We start from the raw sequence: 26653 nt of genomic DNA, 5'->3' as shown, positions 1-26653 counted from the left end.
CCTGGGGCAGGACTCCCTCAAGTGCCGTTCATATTGCCATTTGCAAGTCAGGCGTGGCCGCTCTGCAGTTCTGCTTCCATTTGAGTGCTTCAGTGCCTGCAGCAGTTTACAGGATTACAGCGTGTTTTATCTGTCCAAAGTCAGCTCTCCAGAGGTCTACTCTGTCCCTAGGCATGAATGTTGACATACACAATGTGACGTAGGCATTTCACCTCCTTCCTCAGTAGCAAAGTCCAGGCTACCCTACCAGCCGTTCCTAAAAGCAGTTTAAATTTTATACATTCCCATGGCCTGATTCATTAGCATTTGCTGCTGCAGCCCTGAACAGATTTGAACTTTTTTTTAATAGGTGCTATACACCCAGAGGCGCAGTGTCTGTTCCCAAAGGGACACTGCACAACAGCAGAACGTGAGACAGCATGACAGTAAACAGCACATATGCAGGAGGAGGAGAGAGAAACAAAAACACCTCTGGTTTGTCTATAACTTCTCCCTTCTTTTGCACTTTCCTAGATGCCTGACAGTGCTGTATGACCCTGACAGAATACTGCACCATGTCCTTCCAATACAGGACAGAGCCTTGCGTGAGATGACGAGAAAGACAGAGTGCAGACTCAGAAATCACAGTTGTCCCCTTCTCTGGTGCAGACTGCAGAAAAATAGCATTCAACTACATGAAAACCAAGGCAGAAAGACAGGGAATAACCAAGTAGCATGCATTATCAGAGAATCCAAAGCAGTGGGTCAGGTTAGATGTTTGAATTCAAGAGGAAGGTAGTGACATGGATGAAAGGGAGAATAATAATAATAATAATAATAAAAGCACTTGGTTGCACAGCTCACCCAGATATGCCACAGGAAAGAGCTCCACACTCCTGCATTACTTATCCCAGACCTCTTTGTGCTTACCTTCTGGCTGATCCAACTGGTTACATCCTATGACATCCCAGGTGCATCTCAATATTTAACTATTTCATTCAATAAAGACACTGTTTGGTATTTGTCTTAGCCACTGAATCTTTTTTTTTTTTTTTTTTTTTTTTTTTTTTTTTTTTTTACAGTGCCATGCTGCTCCTCTCCAGACCTAATTTTCTCTCTTAGTTTGGAAACCTTTACGCAACTGGGGTTGACTAATGCATGCAAAAGGAGCAGAGGAAGCCCAGAGCTACTCAGGGACCACTGAATGGCAACTGGATGTCCTAGGGCAGGAGACTGTAATTCAAGAGAGGCAGAGAGAATAAAGAATCATATCAGGAAGTCTAAGATAGGTATGAATGGAGAGTAAATGAGAGTCTGAGTGTGGAACACCAGGAGGGGTCACAGGTGTTGATGGCACTGACCTTAGCAACTCTTCAGGACATCAACACATCTAGGTGTAGCTTCTCTGGGCGCTCAGACTGGGAGAGAAACAAGACAGTATCTTAATGACTCACATTAATGACTCGTGACAAGATAAGAAACTGAACACTATCATCTCTTAAGGGTATGGTTATGAAAATGCACCTGCAAGACCAACCATTTTCACTCATCTAAGAGGAAACCAGGAGACATGAGAACTCGACAACTGTCGTTCCTTGTTCTCTGTCATCAACAAGGACACCCCTGACCACATCACCTGAACACAGGTCTTGGTGCTCAAATTCTGAACAGCCAACAGTCCATTTGGACAAACATGACAAAACTCCAATCAGAGTTGGAAAGGCCTTCAACAAAGGCTCTGCATACTTTTGATGCTTCTGGAAGGTCTAAAAGTGGGTTGGATGCCACAAGTTTCCTTCCACCACTGTTCACCTCTTCTATTAAAGGCACACTCCCTGTCACACACCTCAGTGTGATCCAGTAAGCAGCCTGGGGGCAAGACCCTGGCACTCTGTCACTTCAGCTGGTCCACTGCCTTTGTCGCCACATGGCTGTGGTGGAGAAGGCAGGCTTGTGGCAGCGTTTCTTCTGGGGCTGTACAGGACAAAATCTGCTGAGGCAGGATGTGTTGATTCCTGAAAAGATTCTGAAAGACTGCCGTCTCTCATTTATGTAACTGTTGTCTATTCCTTATGAAACTAAGGAAAAGCTCTGCCCTTTTGTTTGTCCTAGAAATCTTTGTGCACAGTTCCAAATCTTGCTTTGTTTGGCTAACTCCAGACGTGTCTGAACAACCTTTTGCCACATTCAAGCAGCATGTGTGTGTGTGCATATGCAGTTTCTCCATCTCTAAGAAAGCCATTTGCTGTTATTTCTGGTGCCTTTGGCAGAAGGGGAACCTGAAAGTAATCACAGCCAACATAAATGATTGCTTGGGATGGCTTCTCAGCCCTTTCTCAGGCAGCACAAGTCTGGTTATCTTCAGGCTCCTCAGCCTTGCCTGTTACTCGGATGGGCTGCTCCTCAAGCTGTGCCTTTTGGCCCTTGGAGGTGAGCATGGCAGCTGAGAAATGGCTGGTGTCCTCAGGGGATGGCAGCAGTCAGGATACGGGACCAGGCAGAGCTGGTCTGGGACACCCTGTGCTGTAGGGCCCTGTCACAACACCAGGTGCGCAGGCTCTATTGGTGACATGCCGTGGCATGCCCCGGTGAAGCCCGGCTTTGAAGCGTGACCTGAGGCTAGAGACCTGTCACCAAACACTTTGTTTTATCAGCTTGACTTTGGTGTTCCTCCTTCAGAGGCGGGGTGCAGCCCCAGCTCACCACACCCAGGGGCTGGGACCCTTCAGCCGCCTGCTTCAGCTCACAGTACCTGCGTGGCTGGCTGTCAGCTATGCCTGCCATTTCACAGCTCTGAACCCAGGCTACTAGCAAAGCTTCCTAGTTGGTTTCTCAAGCAGTGAGTCCTGCAAAAGTCCTCTCCAGAATCCAGTGCATTCCTTTTAACGCTCCCTGTGATGTCTGAGCTCAGGAGGAAGGCTGGGCCTCGCACACATTGAAATTCCTCCTCCTCCTTCTTTTGCTCTCCCAGTACCTGGCTCCTTGCGTTCAGGTTTGGAGGCCCTACCTGGCATTTTGTACGGGTTTGTGATTAGCTGGCTCATCACATGATGATAGTTTCTCTCCTCCCTTTTCCAGGATCTCTAATAAACTCTGTAGCTTAATACTGTTAGTTGTCCCCTGGTGTCACTCTGCAAGCAGCTTCTGCTACCAAGTGTTTGTGGGAAGTGTGTGGGAAGAACTGGTATCATAAAGTGTGTTTTGGAAAGCCTGGGTTCTGCTTCTGCATTTTTGCCACTGAGAAAGACATTTTTTCTGTGCCTCAGTTTGCCTCAGTAAGGTAAACGTGACACAGCAGAGGTCTTTTGAGAACGGTGGAGGATAGTTCGCAAATGTGCCTGTTAACGGTGCTGACTGACATCTGCTGGAACACCAAATACTTTTCTTATGGTATCTCCAGAAGCTTAGCTGTATTTGTCAGGGTATGGAGATTCATGTGTTCCTTTTAAATGTGGCAAGCTGGACTTGCTCATTGCTGAAGCAAACACACCATGTTCCTAAGAGGCACAGCAAAGAGACACTGCAGGAAATTCTGTTGTTAGTGGCCACTGCTGGTTGGGGCTGCCTCTCACCAGCAACCTGAGTCCGTTTTCAGACATTGCCGCTATGCTTCCCCCTGTACGTGCCTCGCTCATGCTTTAACACTGTGGTTGTAACACTGCTTTCTCCTCCTCACTGGCTCTGTGAGCTCTTTAACCACCCTAATGCACAGCAGTTCTCTGTGAGGCAGGAGCTCCTCAGCTGGACACTGCAGTCTGTAGGGGCACCTTCCAAATTGGAACAAAAAACAACCGTGCTCTCACTATCGAGGAAAAAAAAACGCTTTACTTTCCTCACGAGACATGTGTTATCTAAATAATACCAGCTGCTGCTGAAGGCCTGACAACACGCATCTGAAAACAGCAACTACATGAACTTACCATTCAGTGTATTTATGTTGTTTCTCAACCAGCTTTAACACACAATTGAGTATTACACATGAGTGATTGCTGGGGACAAGTAATTGCCTTGCTCTGCTCTAGGACACATTGTTTACATGACAGCATGTCAAGGAACAGACCAGACACAATTGCATGGAAATGTACATATAAGAGAAGTCAATACAGGCACAGGAATCTAATAGCAACAGAGCTGGTTTTACACCCAGTGACACTGACACAACCAAAATCACAGCACATGGTGAGGAGAGTGGCCTTTCTGACTAAAAGCAGGAAGAAAGGAGCTCATTGACTACATTCTGGCTGAGACCCAGGAGACCCTGGGTTGTCGTCTGATCCCTGCCAGACCCGGGTCAAAGTTACTCAGCAGAGAAGAGACTCCACACTCACACTTTGCAGGGAAAGCTGGCTTCCCAGGTTTTGGGCATGAACAAACCCAACAGTGAAACATCACCATTTTGCTCCTCCAGTAGCCTACTGCCCTAAATAGTGGCCTATGTTACACATGCCCTGGTTGCCTGAGGACAATTGTCCCTGTCCTGTTGCCATCATCTTTTTGCCTCACCTACCTTCCCTGACATTTCAGGGGTCTCTAAAAGAGAGGAGAGGTTGGGTAGAGGTTGGCTCCTGGTGTGCAGTAACAGCAGGGCTCTCGTGTTGCCCTGCAGTGGCTGCAGCATCCCTGCCCCAGTGAGTTGCAGGGGGGGAACAGGAACACCGGGGTGGTGCCAATAAGCAAGGAGGTCTTATGCTAGCTACTCGGCTGGGCAGAAACACTCTCTCTGTGAGAAATCTGAGACTTTATAGAACAAGGCCTCACCTTATTCCTGGTGGGACCTGGCTGCAGGATCCTGTTGTCCTCATGGTAATTGCTATCCTGAGGAGTAGAGCCTCAGCCAACAACAATCTTCCACTGACTGCCAGCATAGCATCAACCACCTGAAGCAGACAGTTGCTGCTTGGATCTCTTCCATGGTGCCAAGCGTAGTTCTTCACAATTTCCCAAGTATTTGATATCTGTGCAGTAATGCAGACCCAGGCCCTCTCCTGCTGTTCTGAGTTTCTGGAGGAGTTATGCACCCCTGGAGATTTCAAAGAGCATCTTGGTGGTGTTTTTTGCTTGTTTTTTTTTTTTTTTTTTTTTTTTTTGTTTGTTTGTTTCAGTTAGGTCTCAGCAATTATTGTCTGCTATTAAGGCAGGATCTCAAACAAGGTCTAGCAAATGATTTTAAGGAAGAACTTTCCTCTGTACTTCTTGAGATGCTGAGCACCCAGTTCATTAACCACAAACTTTCCATCTGCAATCATGCTTCAGTTCTCACATCTTTAAGGGGCTATGTGTACCATTCAATCTAATTAGAAGCACATAGTTCTTCTGATAGATTATAATTTTGCAAATAGATTTTCTGTTTAATTAAAATTTTCAAGACTTTCTCAGGTCTCTGATATAGGGCATTTTCTCCTGAATAAGACAATAGCTTCAATGCTGAAAGTAGAAAGAAACAAGCAGTATCCTTGCTCTGTGTTCAGCTGGAAAAGCTGAAGGCAAAGACCTCTTGCTCAATTCTGAACTGAATGGAATTGGTAGTCAAGAACCATGGCAATGTCTCACAGGGAAATCTCATCCCCAGCAGCAGCTGATGGGACTTAGAGCTGTGTGACCTGCAGGTCCTGGATCCACAGCTCCTGGCTGAAATTCAAGCTCCCTGTGGGCTGGGTGACAAGGTCTCACAGCTCTTGCTGGGCTCTTGCAGCTGAATGAACCTCTTCTTCAGTTTGTCAGTGATGTTGTGTAGCTGTGACTGGAGCTTGGGCCATCTGGGGACAGGGCTGATCCTCCTGAGGTCCTTCAGACATTCCCACGTAGGCTTTCCCTCAGAACAGATGGACACATCCATCTTGGAAGCATGGCAATATGAAATGCCACTGCACAATATCCCCACTAAACCTTTCACTGTGCTGCATGCATATTAAACAGTGCAGCATTCACCTGACTTGTTAGCAGTGGTCTGGTACAATTCACATCTCCATTGGCTTTAAGCCCACAGAACCTACTTGCGGTTAACTATTGTGGAATACCAGCAGTTAACATACTTCAAATAACCTTTACAGTGGTCCTGTCCTGAATTTCTTCCCCAAGTGACTTTTCTGTTGGTGTTGTTTTCAGCCTGTAGGTGGTTGCCTTTCAGTGTCGAAGTGATCTCTAAGCTAAACTTCACAGCAGCCCTAGGATGAAGTTTACTATAAAACAACTGGAAATTAGTGTAACCAATAAGTAAAGTTTTGCCCCTGCTCATTTCACAAGATGATCTTGTGATAGCATTCCTCAAATATATTAATAATTATTGTGCTTGTTAGGGTTACAATAACAGAAACAGCACAAAACTGAACTGATGAGCTGGAATGTAGAACAACAGGCCAGATTCTCCAAAGGTGTACATCAGAACACATTCTTCAAATGCTGTGCTGACTTATACTAGCTGCAATATCTGCCCCATCTGCAAGGAAAGAGGAGTCTCCAAGTGAAAAATGCCTGGAAAAAAAGCATCTTGCATGTGATTGAGAAGCTGATGTTCATCACATTTTACACAATATTCCTCAACCAAAATTGGTGTCAGCATCCACAAGTGCAAGCAAAATCATTACCTTGACAAAAATGGGAAGTGTCATAACTTTGTAAATACGGTGCTAGTTTTGTTCAGTACCTTGAAATGCAGTTCAAGGAGTGTGAAAATAGACAACATATGGATTTATTTTTTTTTTGTCCAACACCTGTGTTAGAAACTATGAAGGCTGTTCTCTAACTTTCAGACCTAGGACTTTAAGAGTAACAGCTGTTTCTCCATTTGTATTTCAGATCTCCTCCTAATTACTCTAGGAGTCAAATCTCATTTTAATTATCCTGAGTTAGATGCTTGTATCCTCTTTTCTCAAATTCTGAATCTAAGGTACAGAGAAGGTTACCAATGTGTTCTGGAAACAAACACCAACAGAAGAAAGTTGGTGGTAACCAGGTAGATGCAAATAACTATTCTCTCCTTTCTGTCTCACACTAAGTATTGTATTCTGCCTTGTTTACACATTTACCACCTCTTTTCTTGCAGACATTTGTGAGAGTAAGCATATGATGGAGGGAACAAGTTGCAATTTCCCACTTTGGATCCAAGTGTTTCCAGAGCTCTGAGTTCTTTACATGTTGGAAAAGCATAGGTAAAAGTACTTTAAGTTTTCCTGTTCAGAGACAAAAATCTAATACAACACCTGGTTCCAAATTTTCTCCTAGTCCAGAGACAGTGAGGCTAGAAGTTTCAGGTCTGTGACATCACACTTCATTACACTGGTAAAAAGTATCCCTGATTTTTCCCATCATCAGTCCCTGGCAAGAGTGGTGTCTGCGTTCAGCTGTTCTGACTATTCTAACAGCGGGGAAAAGAGCTGACAGTGACTTAGTACTGCAGGAGCCAGACTGCGAGCACTGGGCTGTTCACTAGAAGTGCATGTCAGATTGCAGCTGGACGTTCTTGGGCACCTGAGACCCTGGTACACTTGACCTGGGCAAGATGGGGCAGACCCCATTCTGAGAAGAGTTGCCACTTGGGTTGTTTCCCTGTAGACATTCCACTCCCCAGCCTTCTGCTTCTTCATTCACCAGCTGGTCTAGGTTCTCGGGGAGCAGTTCTTCCTGACTGGGTTCCTCCTCCTGTTAACCAGAAGAAATTGTGATCTGCTTTGTTAGTAACATAGCAAGAAGTCTAGCAACACTCCAGGTGAGAGACAAGGTGTACATGATACTTAATATCTCCTCACATTCTTCCAGATATTAGTACAAGCCCATTTGTTAAAGATTGAATATACTGTTTGCTGCAATGCTATGATGAATATCGAAACAAGCATTAGACAGATGAGAAGAGAGACATCCCTTTTTGCCTTCTACAGGTATGTTCACAGAAATGCTGTGTCACTGCTTGTGAACAGAGGAGGCTGGATCATGCAAAATTCTGACCCTGCCCAACCCTTTTTTGTCTTGCATCAATGGGGACTTGAAAAGCAAAGATGATACCAGACCCATTCACACAGCAGGGCTGGTCACCTACCCTGAAGCTGGTTCAAAGGAGTGGTGGAGTGCTACCAACCTTCCTACCAGTATCCAGTGGCTTGCCCATCAGGTCCTTCCTCTTCAGCTTGTTTCTTTCCAGGACTTCGAGCTTGCTCACTACCGCATCAATCTTGGAGCCAATGCTGTTTATGGACTGCTCCAGATGCAGTACACGTTGCAGGAGGCTGGGGAAGACATGAAGAACTTTTACAACTTTTTTTCTTGTGATGAACACTAAGATTTGCAGCAGGTATCTCATGGACAATGGGCCAGATCTCAATCAGGAGTGAATGCTCCACATCAGAGATGCTGATGCATACTCACTGGACACATAACTCCATACTGCATTGGATTTTCATCTGTGATCAGTGATTCTGCAGAGGATGGATCCCAGCCAGTTTGGATTACTGTCCAGAAACCTTATAATCACATTATTATTTAATATTGTACCCTATTCTCTTTTCATATGGCCCTGTGTGAATTGCTCAGTGTCTCTCAGTAGCAGAATTGGGATAGCCTGATTCTCTGTGCTGTATTTATCCAATGCTCCTCTCTTGGAACAAGCAGCCACGTGTTATTCTCTGGCATGGGGGGTGACATTTAGCTAGGCTATAAACCAAGGATGTTTATTCCTACAGGGACTCTGTAAAAGTATCAAATTTCCCTAGGCAGGTTATCCAGGCTACCTTCTGACCTGAAACATGACAGCATATTGCTTGTGGCCAGCTGACAGCTGCAGAGTTTATTCAGGAGGCAGAGAAAAAATTCTTAGCCTGATCTTTTATGCGAGCAAGCAAAACACCTTACAAGAAATGCGTTGATTATTTCCTGACCTGATCAGTTACAAGTGTGTAAGATAAAAAGGGACAAGATCTTACTGCAACTGCTCAGCACCAGTGTGAACAGTTACATCAGGGGAGAAAGCAGCAGGGATCAGACTCTTATTTGCAGAGGGATTAAACAGATACCAGCACCAACATACACTTGGAACTCTTCTTTGGAGACCCAGCTGGCCTTATTGGCATGGTTATTCTTTGCTTCCACATAGGTCAGATTCTCATCTAAGTTGTTGCCACCATAGGATTTACCCAAATTTTCAATCTCTGTATTCAGAGCAACCTGGAAGATAGATAAAGTTACTCCTGCAAAACTAACTATTAGCTGTATGACAGTTTCACTTCCAATAACACATAGCTTCACAGGCAGGTCACATACTCAGCTGCTATTCAGACAAAACTGGAGCTGTGTTGCCTGCTTCATTTACACTACAAGCCCCAATAGTCCTGTGACCACTTTGGAGTGATCTCTACCAAACAAAGTTTCTTTCCTTGCCCTTCTTTTACCCTTTTTGCCTCTAGGTCATGCTTCATCTGCTGCTGCTCCTCTTCATCAAGGATGTGGTTGCCGTCTTTGTCAAACCTGGAGAAAGCTGCTGTGATCTCATGGTCTGCATGGCCCAGTCTGCAGAAGAACAGAAATGGAAAGCTCAAGGCACTGAATTACACAGTTAGGCTCTAATTCTGCAGGAACACCCCTTTTGAAATCAGTGTATTACTGCCTCCTGCCAGGGACAAACTTAAATATCCCAATTAAGAAGGAGACAGCAACACAACCCCACTTAGATCAGGAGATTGAACATGTGAGGAAAGATAAGAACTATAAGAACTATTTTTCATGTGTGTGCATGCATCTGGTGTTGCCCCAGTTTGAGCTAACTGCTCTCTAGGTCTTGAATACCACAGAATTTAAATTACAAGTGTGACTGAGAGAAAGGGATAAATGGTTATCACTCGACTTGACTCACTCACTCTTTCAAACTGTTCTTGAAGTCTTCAAAGTCCAGTTCTTTAGTTCCATTCTGCAGAGCTTTCTGCACATCGGAAATCCGCTCCTTTTTCAGCTTCAACCTCATGAGTGTCCGGTTGTAACTCTGTTAACAAAGATGTAAATGGGTATGGAATCATGTAGGCAGAAGAGTGAAAAACAAGACAGAACTGATAACGCAATATGGGTGAGCGGATGCTGAGTAATACAAGGAGATTTTGAGCTTTCCAGAAGTACAGATACAATGCAACAGAGTGTGCCTCACTTCTAAACTAGCATCACTTCTTCAAAGCAACACCAACATGGTACCCAAAGTCTACATAAGAAAATACCATCTGCTTTTTTCCTTCCAACTCTGCCTTTACCTGAGCTCCCACTCATCAGCTGCTTAAGATAATGTTTCAAATACTATTCTTTCCAAGCTATTTGTTCTACAGCATAGACCCTTGTGAACTTTCAGGACCTTGTCTGGAATTTGCCCATGGGAAATCCAGATGTAACCCACCAGATTTGCATCACTGTAAAACGCTGAGCTCAGCAAAGTAGAACCTGTCACATTATTTGCTGTTGATCAAAGTGTGCAGCATTAAACGTATGAAGGACTGAAGGAGTTTTGTCTATAGACTGTTTACAGAAGGAAAGTCACTCGGAAATACTACCAGCATGCTCAAGCAACCACATTCCCCCAACTTTTGTTTTATTGTCTTCCAATTGCCAAAGGATCTGGAAGTCTGATCTATCCCAGAAGGGAACTGTGACTCCTGTTGCTACTGTGCATGTCAGGAAGGTGGACCTGGAGCTGGCAACCAGTTTTTTCTCTAGTAAATTCCACATAGGTGAAGAGCTCCATTAAAATGTTTCAGGATTTGGCTAGAAAGTAGCACAGCTTTTGCTATTCATCACCTGCTTCAGGATGTCTGAGAGCTGCAGCTCATCCTTCTGGCTTGAAAGCTCCTCCTTGACTTCTGAGTAGGTGTCATTGATGATGGCCAGAAACATGTTCTAGAGAAAGGAGAAAAAAAAAAAAAATAGATGAATTAGCTTGAGTCACCTTGCCTGTTCCAGCAGCTGAGGCAGCAAGAGACAGACATAGCTGTACAGAGCAGTTAAACAAGCAGCTGTTTCCACATGGGGCATGCCTTGGGCAAATTAAAGTGGGCAAAGGTAATGGCTGGAGAGGAGGGCCTTGTAGCTAAAACAGTGGCCTAAGAGACATTTGTTCCCCGGTAAAACATATTCTCTGTTAGCTTCTCCTGCAAGATCTTAAGTTACTTTTGGATCCTCTGAATGGATCCTCTTGAATTCAGGGACCACACGAGTGGCATTCCCAGTCAGCTTTAGTCTTCAAGATAAATGATGGAAATATGGCCCTTAATCTTTGAGTATCAAATCCCCAAATGCAATGATGTGCTGTGTCTACTTTGGTCTATTTGCACTACAAAAATGTTGTAAAGGAAAATTTATTTCTCTCTAGGCATTTGCACTGCACCTAACACAGGGGAGGGATGGCTATGAAGAGCCTCTCCAACACCGCTGTCAAAACAGAGGCAAGGAGGCCTTTCTTACTTACCAGCAGCACAAAGAAGACAAAGAACACATAGGTGACAAAATAAATAGGCCCAAGGACCCTGTTGGCATTGTCAATGGAATTGTAGTCAAAGTCACCAAGAATGATCCGAAACTGGGTGAATCTGGAGGAGAAGTAGAGCACAAGGTCACCCAAAGGCACATATATTTATTTATTCTACCTCCTAATAATCCTGAGGAGAACCCTGAACCCACCTGCAGCTGGATGGTCACAGGCAGAAGCCAGAGCAGAGTCTAAGTCCCTGAGAGGGGAGTAACCTCTCAGAGGACCAGATGCCAGAGGACTATGGAGCACAGGCTGAAAAACACTGCTATAGCATATGCCTCCCTAACATCACGTATTGCCTGACTGGGCACGTGGACTGAAGATTGTTCTTCTTAACTCACTTCCCTGACACCCTTCCTAGGGTACTCATCTACCCTCACCTAAGGTATCCTGAACATTATTTGTCAGGCTTCTCTGGAAAGTGATCACTGACATGACTCTGTTAAACAAATGAACCAACAAACCCTGCAATTAAAAAAAAGGGGGGGTGGGGGGGAGGGTGGAATAGAGACAGAAAGGGACACACAGAGCGTGAAGCCCTCTGCAGAGAAAAGGGTCTTGAGATCCTAGAGCCTGAAAATCCTGTCTGGGAAATAGTTTCTGACTTTTTCCATTTCAGTGTTTAAAGCTAAAATCTTGATAAATGCATTACTTCCAACCTTTCTTTTGAAAGCCCTGAAGCAACAAACAATATTCATATCAAATCTTTGTTTTTCTTAAAATGCACTATCTGAGGAAAAACGGACAAGGTTTCAAGCAGCTGTTGAGCACTGAAATGATGTGTTCAGTGGCTCTATCTAGAAGATAGAGAATATCAAATCTCCAGAGCTTCTATCTGGACCTTCCATATTAAAAGGAAATACTTTGAGCTTACTTCAAAACATTTATTGTGAATTATTTAATTCCTACTGCCAGAATTACAGAGAAGTTGAACCTAAGTAGACCAAAAGCCACCTGCTGGTGTATAAAAACACAATTGCCAAGGTCTCAGCAGCAATCAGAACCATATGACATAATCAGACATAATGACCTGGTGAACAGAAACTATGTTACCAGCTCAGCTACAATGCTTTTCTGCAGAATGATTGTAAAGTACTCTGCATGCAAAGTGTCCTTGGTGTGCCTAACAACTCCACATCAGCTGAAAGCTGCCTAGACTACAGCAAAACAGAACTGAACTCTCAGCCTGAAAAGGCTGGGCTTTCCTTTGACCCAAAGGGCTGCTTATAAACACCAAACAAGAATCTGTCTGTAACCTTCAATTTTCTCACTACATTCTTTTGTCCACAAGGATGTTATAGGTGTGGGACTGTGAGCAACTTTTTAGCCATCATGACTTTATTACATGTATTACAACGAGTGTCTGATTAACGTTCATATTTGCAATTGGGGATAGGTTGGAAAGCAGTTAAAGTTCTTTTGATGGCAGCTGGTAATGATGAAAATGTGGTTACAACTAATACACTTACATGCATTTAACAAAGGTACTGAAGTTTTCCACTTGTGTCCCAAAAAGAAGGTAACCCAGCTGGGCATAGGCAAAGAAGACAATGAAGAACATAATGGCAAAGCCCAGGATGTCCTTGGCACAACGTGCCAGTGTGGAGGAGAGCTGTGTCATTGTTTTGTTAAAGCTAATATACTTGAATATCTGCAAGAAGAAAGAACAGGGACAAAATTAGGCCAAACAGTTAGATCAGTCTCTTTCCTACATGTACTTGCTTACTAATACAAGAGGTTCTCTATGGTACCAAAGCACTGAGGAGACAGCCAAGCTGGGGGAATAGAGGCCTAGAGTTCAGGTTGTTTGTCCTGGGTGTGCCACCATCTTACTATTGGGTCATAAATATATGTCTTTGTTCCCTGTGTCAACTGAAAACGTAAAGAGGGAGTGCTATGAGGACAAATATCTTAAGGATAATCAAGATAGCTGAATACAGCATAGCTTTTCAACATGCCAAGATGCTTTGGTCAAAATGCAAGGTACATACCAATGGACAAGTAATTCCCAGTTCTTGGATGGCTATCATGAACATAATATAGAATGGACAAAATCGTATTGTACTCGGCATTTTCAAAAGCCTTTTACACCACAACTTCTGAACTCCCTCTCTGCTCTCTCCACAGAGCTGGCCTCAGAATGCAAGGTGAAAAGCTGCCTGGATTCACTACAAAACAGAGCACATGATGCTTGAGGAAACCCTTCCCTGTTCTACAGCTGTTACCCTCATTCACTAAGAAAGATGGAAGAGTTAGCCCCCAGGGTATCCAGTGGAACAGGTCTGAGACTGGAGCCCAGGCACCCCCCGGATCCCCTACAATACCTTGATCCAGGCAAAGAATAAGTTGACTGCATTCATGTTGTTGTACTGAGTCTGCCAGAATGCCAAGAACTCAAAGTCCGCATAGGTGTCAGGGTGTTTCAACAACTCCCCCAACAGTCTGTTCACCTCAATGGTGCGAAAGATGTGAAATCCAATAGCAACGATGGAGAGCTGTAAGGAGGAAGGATCTGCAGTAAGTGTAGAAGTTAAAGTGTCCACAGATATTAAAGTGCCACAGAATTACTTAGTATCACACTTCATAACAACACTACTGATGGGGGATGGAAATAAGGCCCTAATGCACTCAGTGATGACCCGACTTCACAGCCTCTCAAACGTAATTAAGGGAAGAATTTTCTTCTAATATGTGATAGAAAAGCACATGTCCCTTTACTCTGCCAGTCCATTTTTCTATTGGAGCAAAACATATGTCAGCTCTTGTCTTATCTAGACCAGTTTACCCATTCTTTCATTAGTTGTGTCTCTTATACCACTCTGCCCTTCCCCTCTCTCCCCCTTCCCCTCCCCCAAAAAAGCGTGCAAGCATCCTCACCAGAATGACAACCACATCCAAGATGTTCCAGATGCTGGTGAAGTACTGAAGCTTGTGGATACGCAGCTCCAAAATCTCCTCCACCACATAGTAGAAGATAAAGACACAGAAGACAATTTCACAGGCAACAATGAAGAAGTCCCATGCACTGACATATCGTATAAGCTTGACTGTCCGGATTTGCCAGGAGGGGATGGCACCACCAGTGGCTGGAAACTCAACCACTAACCTTAAAGGGAACAAGAAAATACTGATAATTACAAATGGTGGGATGGAAGCATCAAGCCTGAGTATAAGCTATCCACCAAACTGTGACAGGAAGAGTTGTGCAAGTATTCATGCATTCTTCTGTCTGCTGCTTCACTACTTGTGATAGAAAAGCATGAAAGGTCAAAAGAAGTGTGTCCACTTGTGTCAGAAAGACCAAGTCTTCCTGCTAATCCATACAACATCTACTGATGCCATTCAGTCCTTCACCCCATAGTGGACCAGATTATTTTTGCATTTTAAGAATCTGTGGCACTGAGAAACAAGCAAGAGGCAGAAGAATCTCCAGTGGGACTCAGCCTACCTCAGAACACAGAACAGATTGATATTTGCATTATACACAGAGAAATCAATGAAGACAACTCGTGTCCCCCGATCCAGCCACAACTTCTCCTTCAAGATTTGCAGGGCTTCAGCGCTCTCTTCTCTGGTCAACTTGAGGTCTATGTAGTATCCTCCCCCACTATAACTGGTTAGTCTTCCCCAGTGAGATGAGCCACCCAGTGCTTCCTCAGAATGGTACCTCCACCTGCAACAGACAAGCCATGAGAAAAGGCATCACTTACCACCCACAGCCTTGGACAGGACCTTGCAGTCAGGAGAACTGAAAGTGCATCTTCAAAGGACAGCACAGTTTAACCAAAGAGTTGGCACTTAACTCCTGTTCCAGGTCTGAGCTTACACCAGTTGTTCATTGTTGATAGATTTCTGATGTAGTACTTCCCAGCAGTGACATAACAAAACTTGCCATACCATGGAGGGAAAATTCTGCAGGCTCATTGGCTATGCCATAGCCTTGTTTGCTTGTGGGTTGTTCAAAGGGTCTGTTATATTGCCTTCTACCATGTTGCACACAGTTCTCCACTTAGAACACGCTTGCATGCAAATTTCCATGTGAACAATAGTTTCTTTTTGACAGATCAAGACTCAAGCAGCAAGCAAGGAGTTATTAAATGGCAGTTGCCTCACTTTATTATAGAGGAAAATCCACATCAATTACATGAACCATCAGTAAAAATAAATAAATAACCAAGTGTGATGGTGGTTTTACATGTTACCTTCCATTTCAATGTAGAGTTAGAAGTTAAGAGAGCTGGGTCTTAAGAAAATGGATCAGACAACTCTGTCTGAAAAAAATAAAAAAAATCTGGGAATAGGCTTTCAAGATGAAAGAGGTGCACTCCCTTAAAAACAGACAACAATGTCTACCTAATTTTCATCTGGATTTCTCATGGCTTTCTCAGCAGGTTCCACTCTAGCATTCATTCTGTCTCTCCTCAAAGAGGCTTGATGCAAAGGACTTGCTGCCTCTAACTGCAAGGCCAATTCCAGCCTTGCGTGAGAAACTCTCATCCCTAGAATTCTGCAGCTCAGCAGATCTTATTTTAACCAGAAGAGACTAATTTGGGCAATTTAAAAATGTAAAAATCACAAATATTCTAATCCCAAACAGCAGAAGATATACTTACGCTGTTCCATTGACAAGTCCAAAGGAGACTCGTTCCTCCTTGTCTTCTGAGTATACGTCATAGCAGCCTGAGATTTCCTCCTTGAAGTCATCATGGACCACACAGGAATTGTTCTTCACCTTCAGCTGTCGCATCCGTGGGACACCCAGCAACAGATTCTCATAATAAATGTATGACTGGGTGTTGTGTGCTGCGAGGGACTCATTGTTGTACCACTTTGTCCAGTAAAGGTTATCCAGAAGAGGACCTTGTGCATACTGCATGAGAGGGAGAAGAAAGCAACTGGAGGGCTTTTCCAACCTATATGATTCTATGGTTCATAGCCTATATATCAGAGGAATTTTCTTAGTCTGGGCTTGAGATAAAACCTGACTCAAGCTGCTCTGCTAGTAGAGCTTGCGTTGCGTATATCCTAAGGAGGGGAGCCCCCCTATGGAGCTGGGTGGAGCTGCAGGGTAGAAGGATGCTGAGCCGCAGGGTGGCGTGGTGGCTCCTCTCAGGTCTGTAACGTGCTTGCTGCACCTCGTTATGCTAACAAAGAGACAGGGGCCCTACAACCTCTTTGTCCCTTCCTCTTCAGGGAACACAAGCCTGGAGGAACTGTCCTGGCATGAGGTGTGAATTATTAAAATAAGGTGGACCCGTTCCCTGTAAACAGTGGGGGAAACAATAGTGCCATAGTTCATTGTGCTCTTTTAATATATCAGAAAAAGGCAAAGCTAACTGACAATGAATTTCTGGCTGGCCATTAGAGATAGGTGGTTGCAACATCTCAACGACATTCACTGTGGATCATATTATTCCTTCTCCAGTTCTTTGATAAAAATGTGACAGATCCCAACATCTTTTCCCCTCTTTATTTTCTTTGGTAAAAGTCAGTGCAAATTTTAATCCAGTTTCTCCATAAAGAATCTACAGGTCAGGACAAGCCATGCATAAATTACAGGTTAACTACAATTGCCCATGAAAATTGAGGTAACATTATTACTAAGAGACCAGCATGAATACATTAGACTGCAGGATTCAAAGCTATGTCTGTCACAAGAAAGCCTGGAATGGACTTTTCTGGACACATGCAATACTTAGCCTAGTCAGTATTCTGGCCACAGTGCTCAAAGGGATATATAATACTTTAAATCAGTGTGTATTTTGCATGTAAATGATACCATATCTACTGCTAGTAGCTGGCAAGCAGCAGTAGAATGGCTTGCTGAAATCACTAGGTAGCACATTCAGATGTAACTGAATATCCCACCCTAGCTGAGATTTCCAGGGCTCTCCATGCCAGGCCAGATGTGTACTCACCACCCAGAAGTCAGCCATGCTGCCAATGGACTGGAAAGAGACACGGCTGTCCGAAGAGGTCTGCAGGAAGAGCTCAGACATCACTTTGGTGTAGTAATAGGCATTGGAACTTGTCATTCCATATGTCACTAAGAGAAGAGACAAGAGGAGGGTCCTCCCTTAGACCTGAATATTGGAGCCTCGTATATACATTCATTTTCTGCATAGCTCCTACTGTCATAAGTAAGCTGAGCAAGGCAGAAGAGAAGAAACCTTGAGAGAGCTCTAGTCACATTGCTTTCTTGATTGCTTAAGGAGCTCAACTGTATTTTCTGCATCCTCCAGAATTTAAACTGTCAGAATTACATATTTTAGGAGTTTAAAAGCCAAAGAAGACCACTGGATGATGCAACTGAACATCCTGGGTAACATTTATTTTCCCCCTCAAACAAAATTTCTGAGAGAAATATTTTTTCCCAGAACAAAATTCCTGATCTGTATTTTGCGTGCACTTGGTTCTGATCTAAAGCTATGAAGGAGTAGTGACTACCCTGTAGTGGAAAATTCCAGGTAAGTTTTTGTCTACCAAAAAAATCAAACAAATATATGTTTCAGCTACCCAGAGCTCCTCCCTGCAGAAGAGCATCCGTCACAGTGATCACTAGGAACAAGTCCTACTGTTGAAAGGATACTGCGAAAATAAAGCAGCAGATATTCAACATCCACCTCCCAATCACTTCTAGGTGAGTCAGTGTGCGACTGCATGTACGTCAATGTGCATGCCCTGGTTCTTCAGGAAGGACTGTCTCCCTGGGTCCATGTGATAGTAACTTGGGTTGGTATTGTCTCTCTATCTCTCCTGCTACAGGGCCCATGAAATATAATCCTCTTCACTGTTTTGTGCCACAGGTGCTCATTTGTGATAGTGAATGAGCCTTCCCAAAAAACAAACAGTCATTGTTCTAACCACACAAAGGCCTCTAGCATTCAGTACAGGGCCGCATTAAATCTACCCAAGAACAACACAAGCTGCCATCTGCATTATCACCTCAGCCACCTCACCAGCCTCAGAGACAAAAATCTCTCTGAACCCTGTGTCTCTAATCCCAAGAAGTTTCTAGAGCTGCTGTCTGAGGTTTGAACATTTGATGTAAAACTAAATCTGAGGTTTTAACATTTGCTGTGAAACTAATCTTGCTGTGCAGATTCTTCCAGGACTGTGATGTCAACAGCTAGAGCTGATAATGTGGTTTGGGAAATTCTGCTTAAATCTAGCAGGTATCAGTTCAGTCCAGAGCAATTGTCAGCCATTTTACCTGTGTGTGCAGCAGCTATTCTGTGCAACAACACACCTGCTTGCTGCAGTGATTGCATGTACCATCAATTTAACACCTACAACAGGTTAAGGAAGTCTAGTAATAAAACCTCACCTTCTTCCCCTCACGCTACACACAGAAGACAGCTATGAGATATGATACCTACTTACATAGACAAATGTCCACCAAGAACACAATATAGACTAGAAGCTCTCGCAGTGTGGTCTTCACATAAAGCTCTCTGTTTTCAGCTGTATTCTCAGTGAGCGTCGTGCCCCACAGGCCTGAGGGATGTAAAGAAAACAAATGAGAGGTTTGATGGCCATTCTCAAAGGCTATGGGAGGAGTCCCATTCCCAAAGAACACTCTTATGAATTGCTAGATTTTTGTCACTCTCCAAAACAGAACCATTTTTAATCTCAAAACTTGACTAAAACTCGTTAAATAATCTCTAAAATGAAAAATTCCAGCGTGAACAAATGATATGAGGCTGGCCAAAATGGAAATTTGTTGACCGTTATGTTTTGTTAAATCACTCTTCAGTTTTCTGCCAGACTTCAGTATGGACTGTTTTTGTCATTGATGTTTTGTTTTGTTTTTTCCTGCCTGTTTTTCAGCTTACTTTCTGCAGAAATTCAGTCTTTGTCACAAGTTTTCCTGCAATGTCAGAGTTTCATCTCAGTCATGCATGTCTGACCTTCTGATAAGGACTTCCATAGCAGAACTGCATCTGATTTTAGCTTTACAGCTATTAGTTCTTTTTATGTATACTGAGCTATCAAGCTCCAAATATTTGTCCCTTGCTTGCTCACATACTTGAAGATATCTTATATGTCATAAGACTCAATCAAATAGCCTAACTCAATATTTTCAGCATAAAATTTAGAGCCAAATCGTGTTCAGGACGTCTATCAATGGAGCTCTGCTGGCTTCAGTACAGATTTATACCAGCTAATGTTCTGATTTCTTCACACAGTAAAAGCAACTCATTAAACGTCATCAGGATTGATCAAAAAGACGGGAACACTTTCTTTAAAAGAAGCCTCAATATTTTGGTTTTGATGAACCGCCTAACACCATTAGTGTGCTTGCTTGTTCTTGCTGTAATGGCTTTCTGTTGTGTTTTCAGAAGCTCTCCTGAAGTTGAAAGGCATAAGAAACTCCACTTGAAAGCCTAGTGATGGAACTGGCATCAATAATACCCACAGTCTTCCTGCTTTCTGCACCTCCTAGAGAGCTCAGCCCTGATACCTATCCCCAGTGCTGTGCAACTATCATCCCCCTGCAAATTGGGATCAAAGGCCATACATCTCAAGTCGAGGAAGGAGACAGGCTTTTTTGCTTTGGAACAAGCAAAAGTGCTATAGCACACATTCACTCCTATCCTGATGATAACGCTTTGGCATCTCAACAAAGTAGAGAGCTTTTTGCACATTCAGCGGCCATGATGACTGCCACCCTCGCTCATGATGGCATCCAACCTTACTGCTGGACAGAAAAACTAACAGACTGCTCTGGCCATGCAATAGACCAGAAACAGAAATGAGAGACTAGAGAAGATGTGGATTTACTCTGGTGCAGGAGAGTAGCATGTAGTCTGTGAAAACTCCACAACAGAAACAAACAAAAATCAGTGGTAACAACAGAGCAGAGACATTACTGCAAGCGGTAACAGTAAGGCTGAGTCAGTATATGATAAAGGCCAGCTACTCAGAGAAGGGCACAAAGTTCATTGTAGTCATTGGGCTCCTGAAGATTTGAATCTTATTCTCATTTTGTGTGTTACAAGCAACAAGAGACAAGAAGATGTTAGTGCACTCCAGTGCAACAAAAGGTACTTTAAAGGGACGGAACTATGTCCTTGTGAACAAACACCCCATGAGGCAGGGAACCCCTCATACCAAATGTTGAGAAAAGAGGTGAAGGAATATAAGTGCACTCTGGAATACCTAAATGCAGCGATACTCAAATATCCTTGAAAATTTGGTTCATAAACTGGACCAAAATTATACCCGGAGGACTGTGAGTCTTGTCCAGTACCCTTATCATTCAGGTTGCATCCTGTAATTGTGAAACTATACCAGTTGAGGTTTTATTTCAGGTGTTTCTTTAGGAAACATGCCATGGAAATATACCACCTCATACGTGAAGTATGTACTTGTCTGTGTTTCCTTTGGCATCATCCAACCTTGAAAGTCTGGGAAGTAATCTCTTTTGAACATGACATGTGGACTGAAGGATACTCCCATTTTCTCCGTACCTCCTGCCTTGTAGCAAATATGACAGGACAGACCCAGGAGGCACAGCAAGACACACAGAATGAGGGTGATCCTTTCATGTCAGCTAAAGATGTTCAGAGTAATGACAGTCTGTAGGGAGCATGTTCCTGTACTACACAGATATTATGTAGTTTCTACCTTCTGCACCCCTGTAGTCCACCCCCACAAATATTATTGCTCTTCCCAATGGCTAGTAAATCCTTTCTACTGAAATATCAGAACTTTACCTCGGATGCCTCTGAAGATGTAGAAGCAGCACTTGAGGAAAAGACTTGTCTTCCCATCCACAGCTTTTTTCTGCTCTGTCCGGTAGGGAAGTGGATCCCCCACCTCTTCAAAGTTCTCATAGGGATTCTCCAGGATGGACTTTGGGTTGTAGATGGCTCGAATCTTCAAGGAGGTAGAGGGAGAGCCATTGTAAACAGGATTATCCCAAGCTTTCTTCCCCACAGTCTCCAGTTCATGTTCCTCTGGGGCTCGAAAGTGGCTCTCAGCTCTGTTGTTTAGGTGAGAAGAGCTCATGGCTGTTCACTGGCAGCAGAAGTGCTAATTAGCTGGAATTGTATACGTAGCCTGCCTAGGCTGGAGTTGTAAGCTAGCGGAGAGGGAATCAGTCAATGCCAAATAGTGTGTCTGCCTCAGCAGCCTGAGGGAGGGTGCACCGCCAGCATCCTGCAGGCAGGACACATCCTCCCCGTTTTATACCAGCTCAACTGGTGACACGTATGGGAAGGTGGCACTGCCCCTTGTAAGAACCACCACCAGCCCTATCAGTCCCAGGAACACCGACGTGGCCAGGACGCCGTCTCTGCTTCCAAACAGAGATAAGAGACCCAGCTGGAGCTGTGGGAAGGGGAGGCTGCCAGGAGACAGCCCCCGAGCTGCAGGGGGAGGCAGGGATTTACTTGGACCACTCAGGCTGCCCGCAGCCCGGGTCAGCTCCAGCTGCGAGCTGTCACAGGATGCCCGAACAAACACGGCATGGCTCAGCGTGGAGCCTTTGCTCTGGGGCTGAAGGATGGGTCGAGGGGCGAGGGAAGGCTCGGGAAGGCCAGGGAAGGGTCATGGAGCAGAAATCCTCCCTCCTCAAGGCAGGCGGTGAGGACCCGGGCCGGGCAGGTCACCAGGTGGCGCTGGCAGCCCGCCCCGGGAGCCTTATCATTATAGTTGGGACTAGATAGCCATATCGCTACCATAGCTCGTGGGGTTGCGGCTCTGTAACCAGGCATCGCCTCTGCTCTCGGTTATAAACCGGGTTTTGGCCTGAAGCATGATCCCGGTGAGTTTTCCCAGCTTCCTCTTTGGTATGTTATTGTTAAAGGCAGAAGTAGTGAGCCACGGAAATGTTCAGCCAGGGAGGGGATAAGCTCTGTGTTGCCAGATAATTTGTTAAGAGCAGGCTAGGTGAAGCTCAGAGATGAATTCTGTCAGCTGGCCAGCAGCTTCGTTGGACAGCCTGTAAGCTATTCCTACCTGGCACATCGAGTCTTCACGCAGGATACAGCAGCGCACTGCTGGCCAGTGCCTCTCAGCTGGCTTGCATTTCCCCGAGGGGCTGGGATGTGCTCTCTTTGCTTTGCCACCACTTCACATCTTCAACAGCCTGTGGCCACAGACCTGTTTCAATGAATAACAGAGCAATGTTAGCTAGCAAGGAGGCTGGCAAGAGACTAAAGTAAAACACTGGGTGTTGTTGATACGCGCTGCCAGGCATGTACACGCACACACTTAGTCTGGGCAAGAAATATGACTTCCTCCTTTTTATTATTATTATTTAAACAAATTAAAAGATGAATCACGGGAGGAGAAAGGGAGAAGAATATTGTTAGTTGTTGGATTTTCCAAATCATGGTGCATTGTTTGGATAATGTCAGTGCTTTGGCTTTATTTAAATTGCTAATTTAAATGATAAATTGAAACAAAATGGCTAAAGAAAAAAAAAAAATCAAGTTACCTTGGGGTACACTTTGCACATACCACTATTATTTGCTATCAAGATCCCCACCAACTCTTGTTAGAGAGCACTGAAGATCAGCACTAAACAGAATAAAGATACTTCTAGTAATTAATGCTGCTATTATATTTTTTTTAAAAAAAGTCTGTAAGGAGAAGGATTTTCCTTTAATGGGCCATGTGGCAGACTTGGGAAACAACTGGCCTGCTTCTGCATACATAAACCCTCTCTCACTTTCCTGCAAGTCTCACAAGAAAAGGCTTATGATTCTGAAAATGTTTTTCCTAGTAATGTCTTCTGGCTTAATAAAATTTATTGCCTTTCCTTGAATCCCTTGTCTTGGTTATATCAACATCAGCTGGATCATCAACAGCTATCACTACTATTCTAACACCATCAAATTCTGTAAGAATCAGTTGTAGTTTAGCAGCAGCTGGGCAGGAAACTCTGGAAGTTTTGTGCCATTTAGAAATAGTTATATAACAATCATCTCCAGTTATAGTTATATAGTATATAGGATAGTATACTGTATAGTGTAGTGTAGCACAGTATAGTATATACTATAGTATATAGTTATATAACAATAATCTCCAAAGACCTCCAGAAACAGAAAAGACTGTCACGGTGGGAAATGAACACACATGCCAGGTACAGTTCCAGTGCCCATGGACTATCTTAGCAATTGCAATGCAAATTCGTGGATACTAAGTGTGCATTACCATGAGCCTGTAAACAATCTCTGAACCTGATCCAAACCTCCCCCTTTTCACTAGCTTTTCATGGAGTTGTGAACTGATTTGGGTAGTAAAATATTTTTCTTTCATTGGCACAATACAGTTTGGTTTTCTTTAAATATTTATATAATTATTTTTTACTGAAAGGAGATAAGCTGTCAAAGGATCTCAAGAAAATTGGCATCACAGCACATACAGAAGAGGTATGCAGGAATCTGCAGGTTTTTGTTTTGTTTTAAAAAATGCTGTTTCTCTACATAACTAATATAAAGCGTTTATATGGCATGAATAAATCCACCCTGCTTCTTTACATGGGATGATTTTTTTTTATAACATTCATTCATTGCAAAGCGAATGTCAAACCACCTTCTGCACAGCAAAGAATAAAAGAGTAGGGACTTTTGTTGTCCATAAATAGTTCAATTTACAATTAAATATAACAGCAGTAGTTTCCTTCAAATTTTCCACTGTGAAGTTATTTTCTGTCACGATCAATATATCGTTGAACTGTTTTATAGGAGAAGTATAAGCCACAGATAGTTTTGCCATCAATTGGTAGTGTGATGATCACACTCTGCCACAGATACGTGATAAAGGGACCTCATAAAGGAATAACAGATTACCTATGTAGAGCTAAAATAGAATTCCTTCTCAAACAATCCAAATTCAAAATAAAATAAAATAAAAACAAAGCTATAAATAGTATAAAGTAGAAAAAAGAGGAGTGTATACGTATAACACCACAATTAAATGGTTATTTAATTTCCTGGTATTCTCTTTCCCTAAAAAACAAATCCTCCAACATAGTAGATATCCAAGATAGCAAACAATTTATGTAAAAGAATGTGTTCTGTTATGGAATTGTTAGATTCATGCACTTTAGCAGTGAATGTCAGGTTCTCACCATTCTTGATTTTAAAGCTGATGTTAATAGAAACAGTACCTCTCCCATGGCAGCGCTGCTTGAGGTCATGCCCCAACTCAAAATACTACAGCCACAGCCAACCCCCAACCTCAAAAGGAAGGAGCTGGCCCCACTCCTGGCTTGTGGTGCCCTGTTTTACTTACTTCACACCACAATTCTGGTGCACCTCAAGTGCCCCTTGCTTGGTGTCTGCAATCCATCCCCTCTGCCAGCTCCACACCCCTCCTTACCCAACGACACAACAGTCACTGTGCCCTTTAATTGGGAGAAAGGTGGGCCCTTAAAATTGGTAACAGGAGAATGTAATATAGGCTTAAGATGATAAAAGGAGGAACCTTATCTGATTTCCTTAATTCTGCAAAGGGACATTCTGAACTTAAATGCCTTATTATACACAGTACATTGAGAATGAATTAATCAGAGTAAAATACTCTCAAAGGTAATGAGATGGTACATTTGTTTTTGTTTTCACTAAACAGACCACACCCCTGCTACCTTTCTTCCAGTTCAGCTAGGATGAACTTGAGTATCTCTATTATTTCTGGTTACTATCATGTGATAAGAATTAAGCATGGAAAAAAAGCAGCTTTATTTTGATAATGTGCAATACAATCAAAAACGTAATTTTAGAAATAGGTGAAATAGCACCAGAAATACCCTGGTCTTCCTGGACAGAGGAGAATTCACCATCCGTATAAGAATCTTATCATTTGATACCAGGTTTACCCACCTTTGTTATTCTTTCTCTGGAATTTGTGATGTTCAAGTTTGCAGTGTCATACTCCAGTGGGGTCTGGTAACACTGCAGTCATGTCTGGGCTTCCTCAGCCCTGCTACAGTGAGGGAAAAGGTCTGAAGCAGCCAGATGATTTGTGAGTGTTAGGGTCACTCTCAAAAGCCCACTTCTGATTAGCATTCCACACCTATGCAATTACACCACACAGGCAATGCCAACTTTGCATTCTATGCTACACCTAATTCACACACCAACTGTCCAACCAACAACAAACAGTTCAAGACCTACCTGGGAACTCACCAGATTTCATCCCTTCACATTAGACCGCTCTTACGCCCTCTACTGCATCTCATAGACACGCCTTCACAAAGTAAACTATTCCTGCAGTACTCCTCCAACATCAAACACCTGCATGAGGACCCCCACAACAACACTACCAGCTCCTGCATGAAAAGCTTCACGTTCTCCTCAAGAGTCCACACTACAGCAACTGCTGACGAACACACAGTAGCCTCACCGAAGCCAAACACTGCTACAAGAACTGCAAAGTTAAAATTGCATGTGCAGGGCTATATTGTAGATGTGAGCTTCTTTTCCCATAGTAGAGTTTCCTCAAAGTTTCTTTCCCAAAGCCAAGTTACTGCAACTCTACATACATTCTAGGAAGCCTAATTACAGTTTTGCCATTCTCCCATATTTTACATTAGTATTTTCTATCCAAAACAATTTGTTGACCCATCTGAGGTGCTTCAGGGCTTCTGCCCCACCATCCCCTCAGAGGTACCTCTGCATTACCCTTTGAACTCCCCCCCTCCAGTGGCACCCCCTCTCTGAGCTACCTCAGTGTTTCCTGCTAATGCTGCCCCGGTACTGCCCGCTCTTGTTGGTACCTCAGTATTTCCCATTGAAGCACCCCGTTGCTATCCCCTCTCTGAGGTACCTCGGTGTTTCCCTTTGAAGCCCCCTGGTACTGTCCCCTGTCTGAAGTCCGAAGCCCCACTCTGCTGACCCTCTCTGAGGCACCTCAGCGTTTACTTTTGAACCTTTTGAACAAGGCTCGACCATCTGCTGTGTCATGGGACTGAGAGGAGAAGCACTCAAAGCACTCAGAGGCTGTGAGGCAGCAGATTTTACATCCCTCCCACCTTGCAGCTTAGAGGACTGTGTCCTTTCTGATGGTTTAGCTCAAGCACCTTTCTTACTTCTAAATGTATGGCAGTAACACTTGCAAAAGCCCATTGCTGATTAGCTTTCTACACCAATTAAATTGCACCACAAAGGCAAAGCTAAAATTGCCCCCCGTGCTTCTGATAACCAAAAAGCTGCCCCAAAACTACCTGCA

General features: G+C 43.7%; 1 protein-coding gene across 1 annotated transcript; it reads right to left on the bottom strand.

Annotated features, from left to right (window-relative positions):
* Positions 1-5801: 5801 nt before the first annotated feature.
* Positions 5802-21617, bottom strand: PKD2L1 (polycystin 2 like 1, transient receptor potential cation channel). Its single transcript, XM_035330288.1, has 15 exons — positions 21190-21617; positions 18854-18967; positions 17389-17516; positions 16084-16340; positions 14919-15143; positions 14348-14576; positions 13795-13965; positions 12940-13121; positions 11408-11528; positions 10741-10839; positions 9822-9943; positions 9357-9474; positions 8996-9132; positions 8051-8198; positions 5802-7617 (listed from the first exon to the last, which is right to left on the bottom strand). Exons 1-15 carry the CDS (start codon positions 21482-21484, stop codon positions 7405-7407), a joined length of 2559 nt encoding a protein of 852 aa, XP_035186179.1. The 5' UTR covers positions 21485-21617; the 3' UTR covers positions 5802-7404.
* Positions 21618-26653: the final 5036 nt, after the last annotated feature.

Source organism: Oxyura jamaicensis, chromosome 6, assembly GCF_011077185.1.
Source record: "Oxyura jamaicensis isolate SHBP4307 breed ruddy duck chromosome 6, BPBGC_Ojam_1.0, whole genome shotgun sequence".
Classification (NCBI taxonomy): domain Eukaryota; kingdom Metazoa; phylum Chordata; class Aves; order Anseriformes; family Anatidae; genus Oxyura; species Oxyura jamaicensis.
This window is presented reverse-complemented; position numbering and strand designations above follow the sequence as displayed.

Coding starts and splice junctions, on each gene's coding strand:
- PKD2L1 (XM_035330288.1), bottom strand. CDS start 21,484: ATGAGCTCTTCTCACCTAAACAACAGAGCTGAGAGCCACTTTCGAGCC. Junction 15,144..16,083: donor GGACTTGTCAATGGAACAGC/GTAAGTATATCT, acceptor TGTCTGTTGCAG/GTGGAGGTACCATTCTGAGG. Junction 13,122..13,794: donor TATTCTTTGCCTGGATCAAG/GTATTGTAGGGG, acceptor TTCTTCTTGCAG/ATATTCAAGTATATTAGCTT.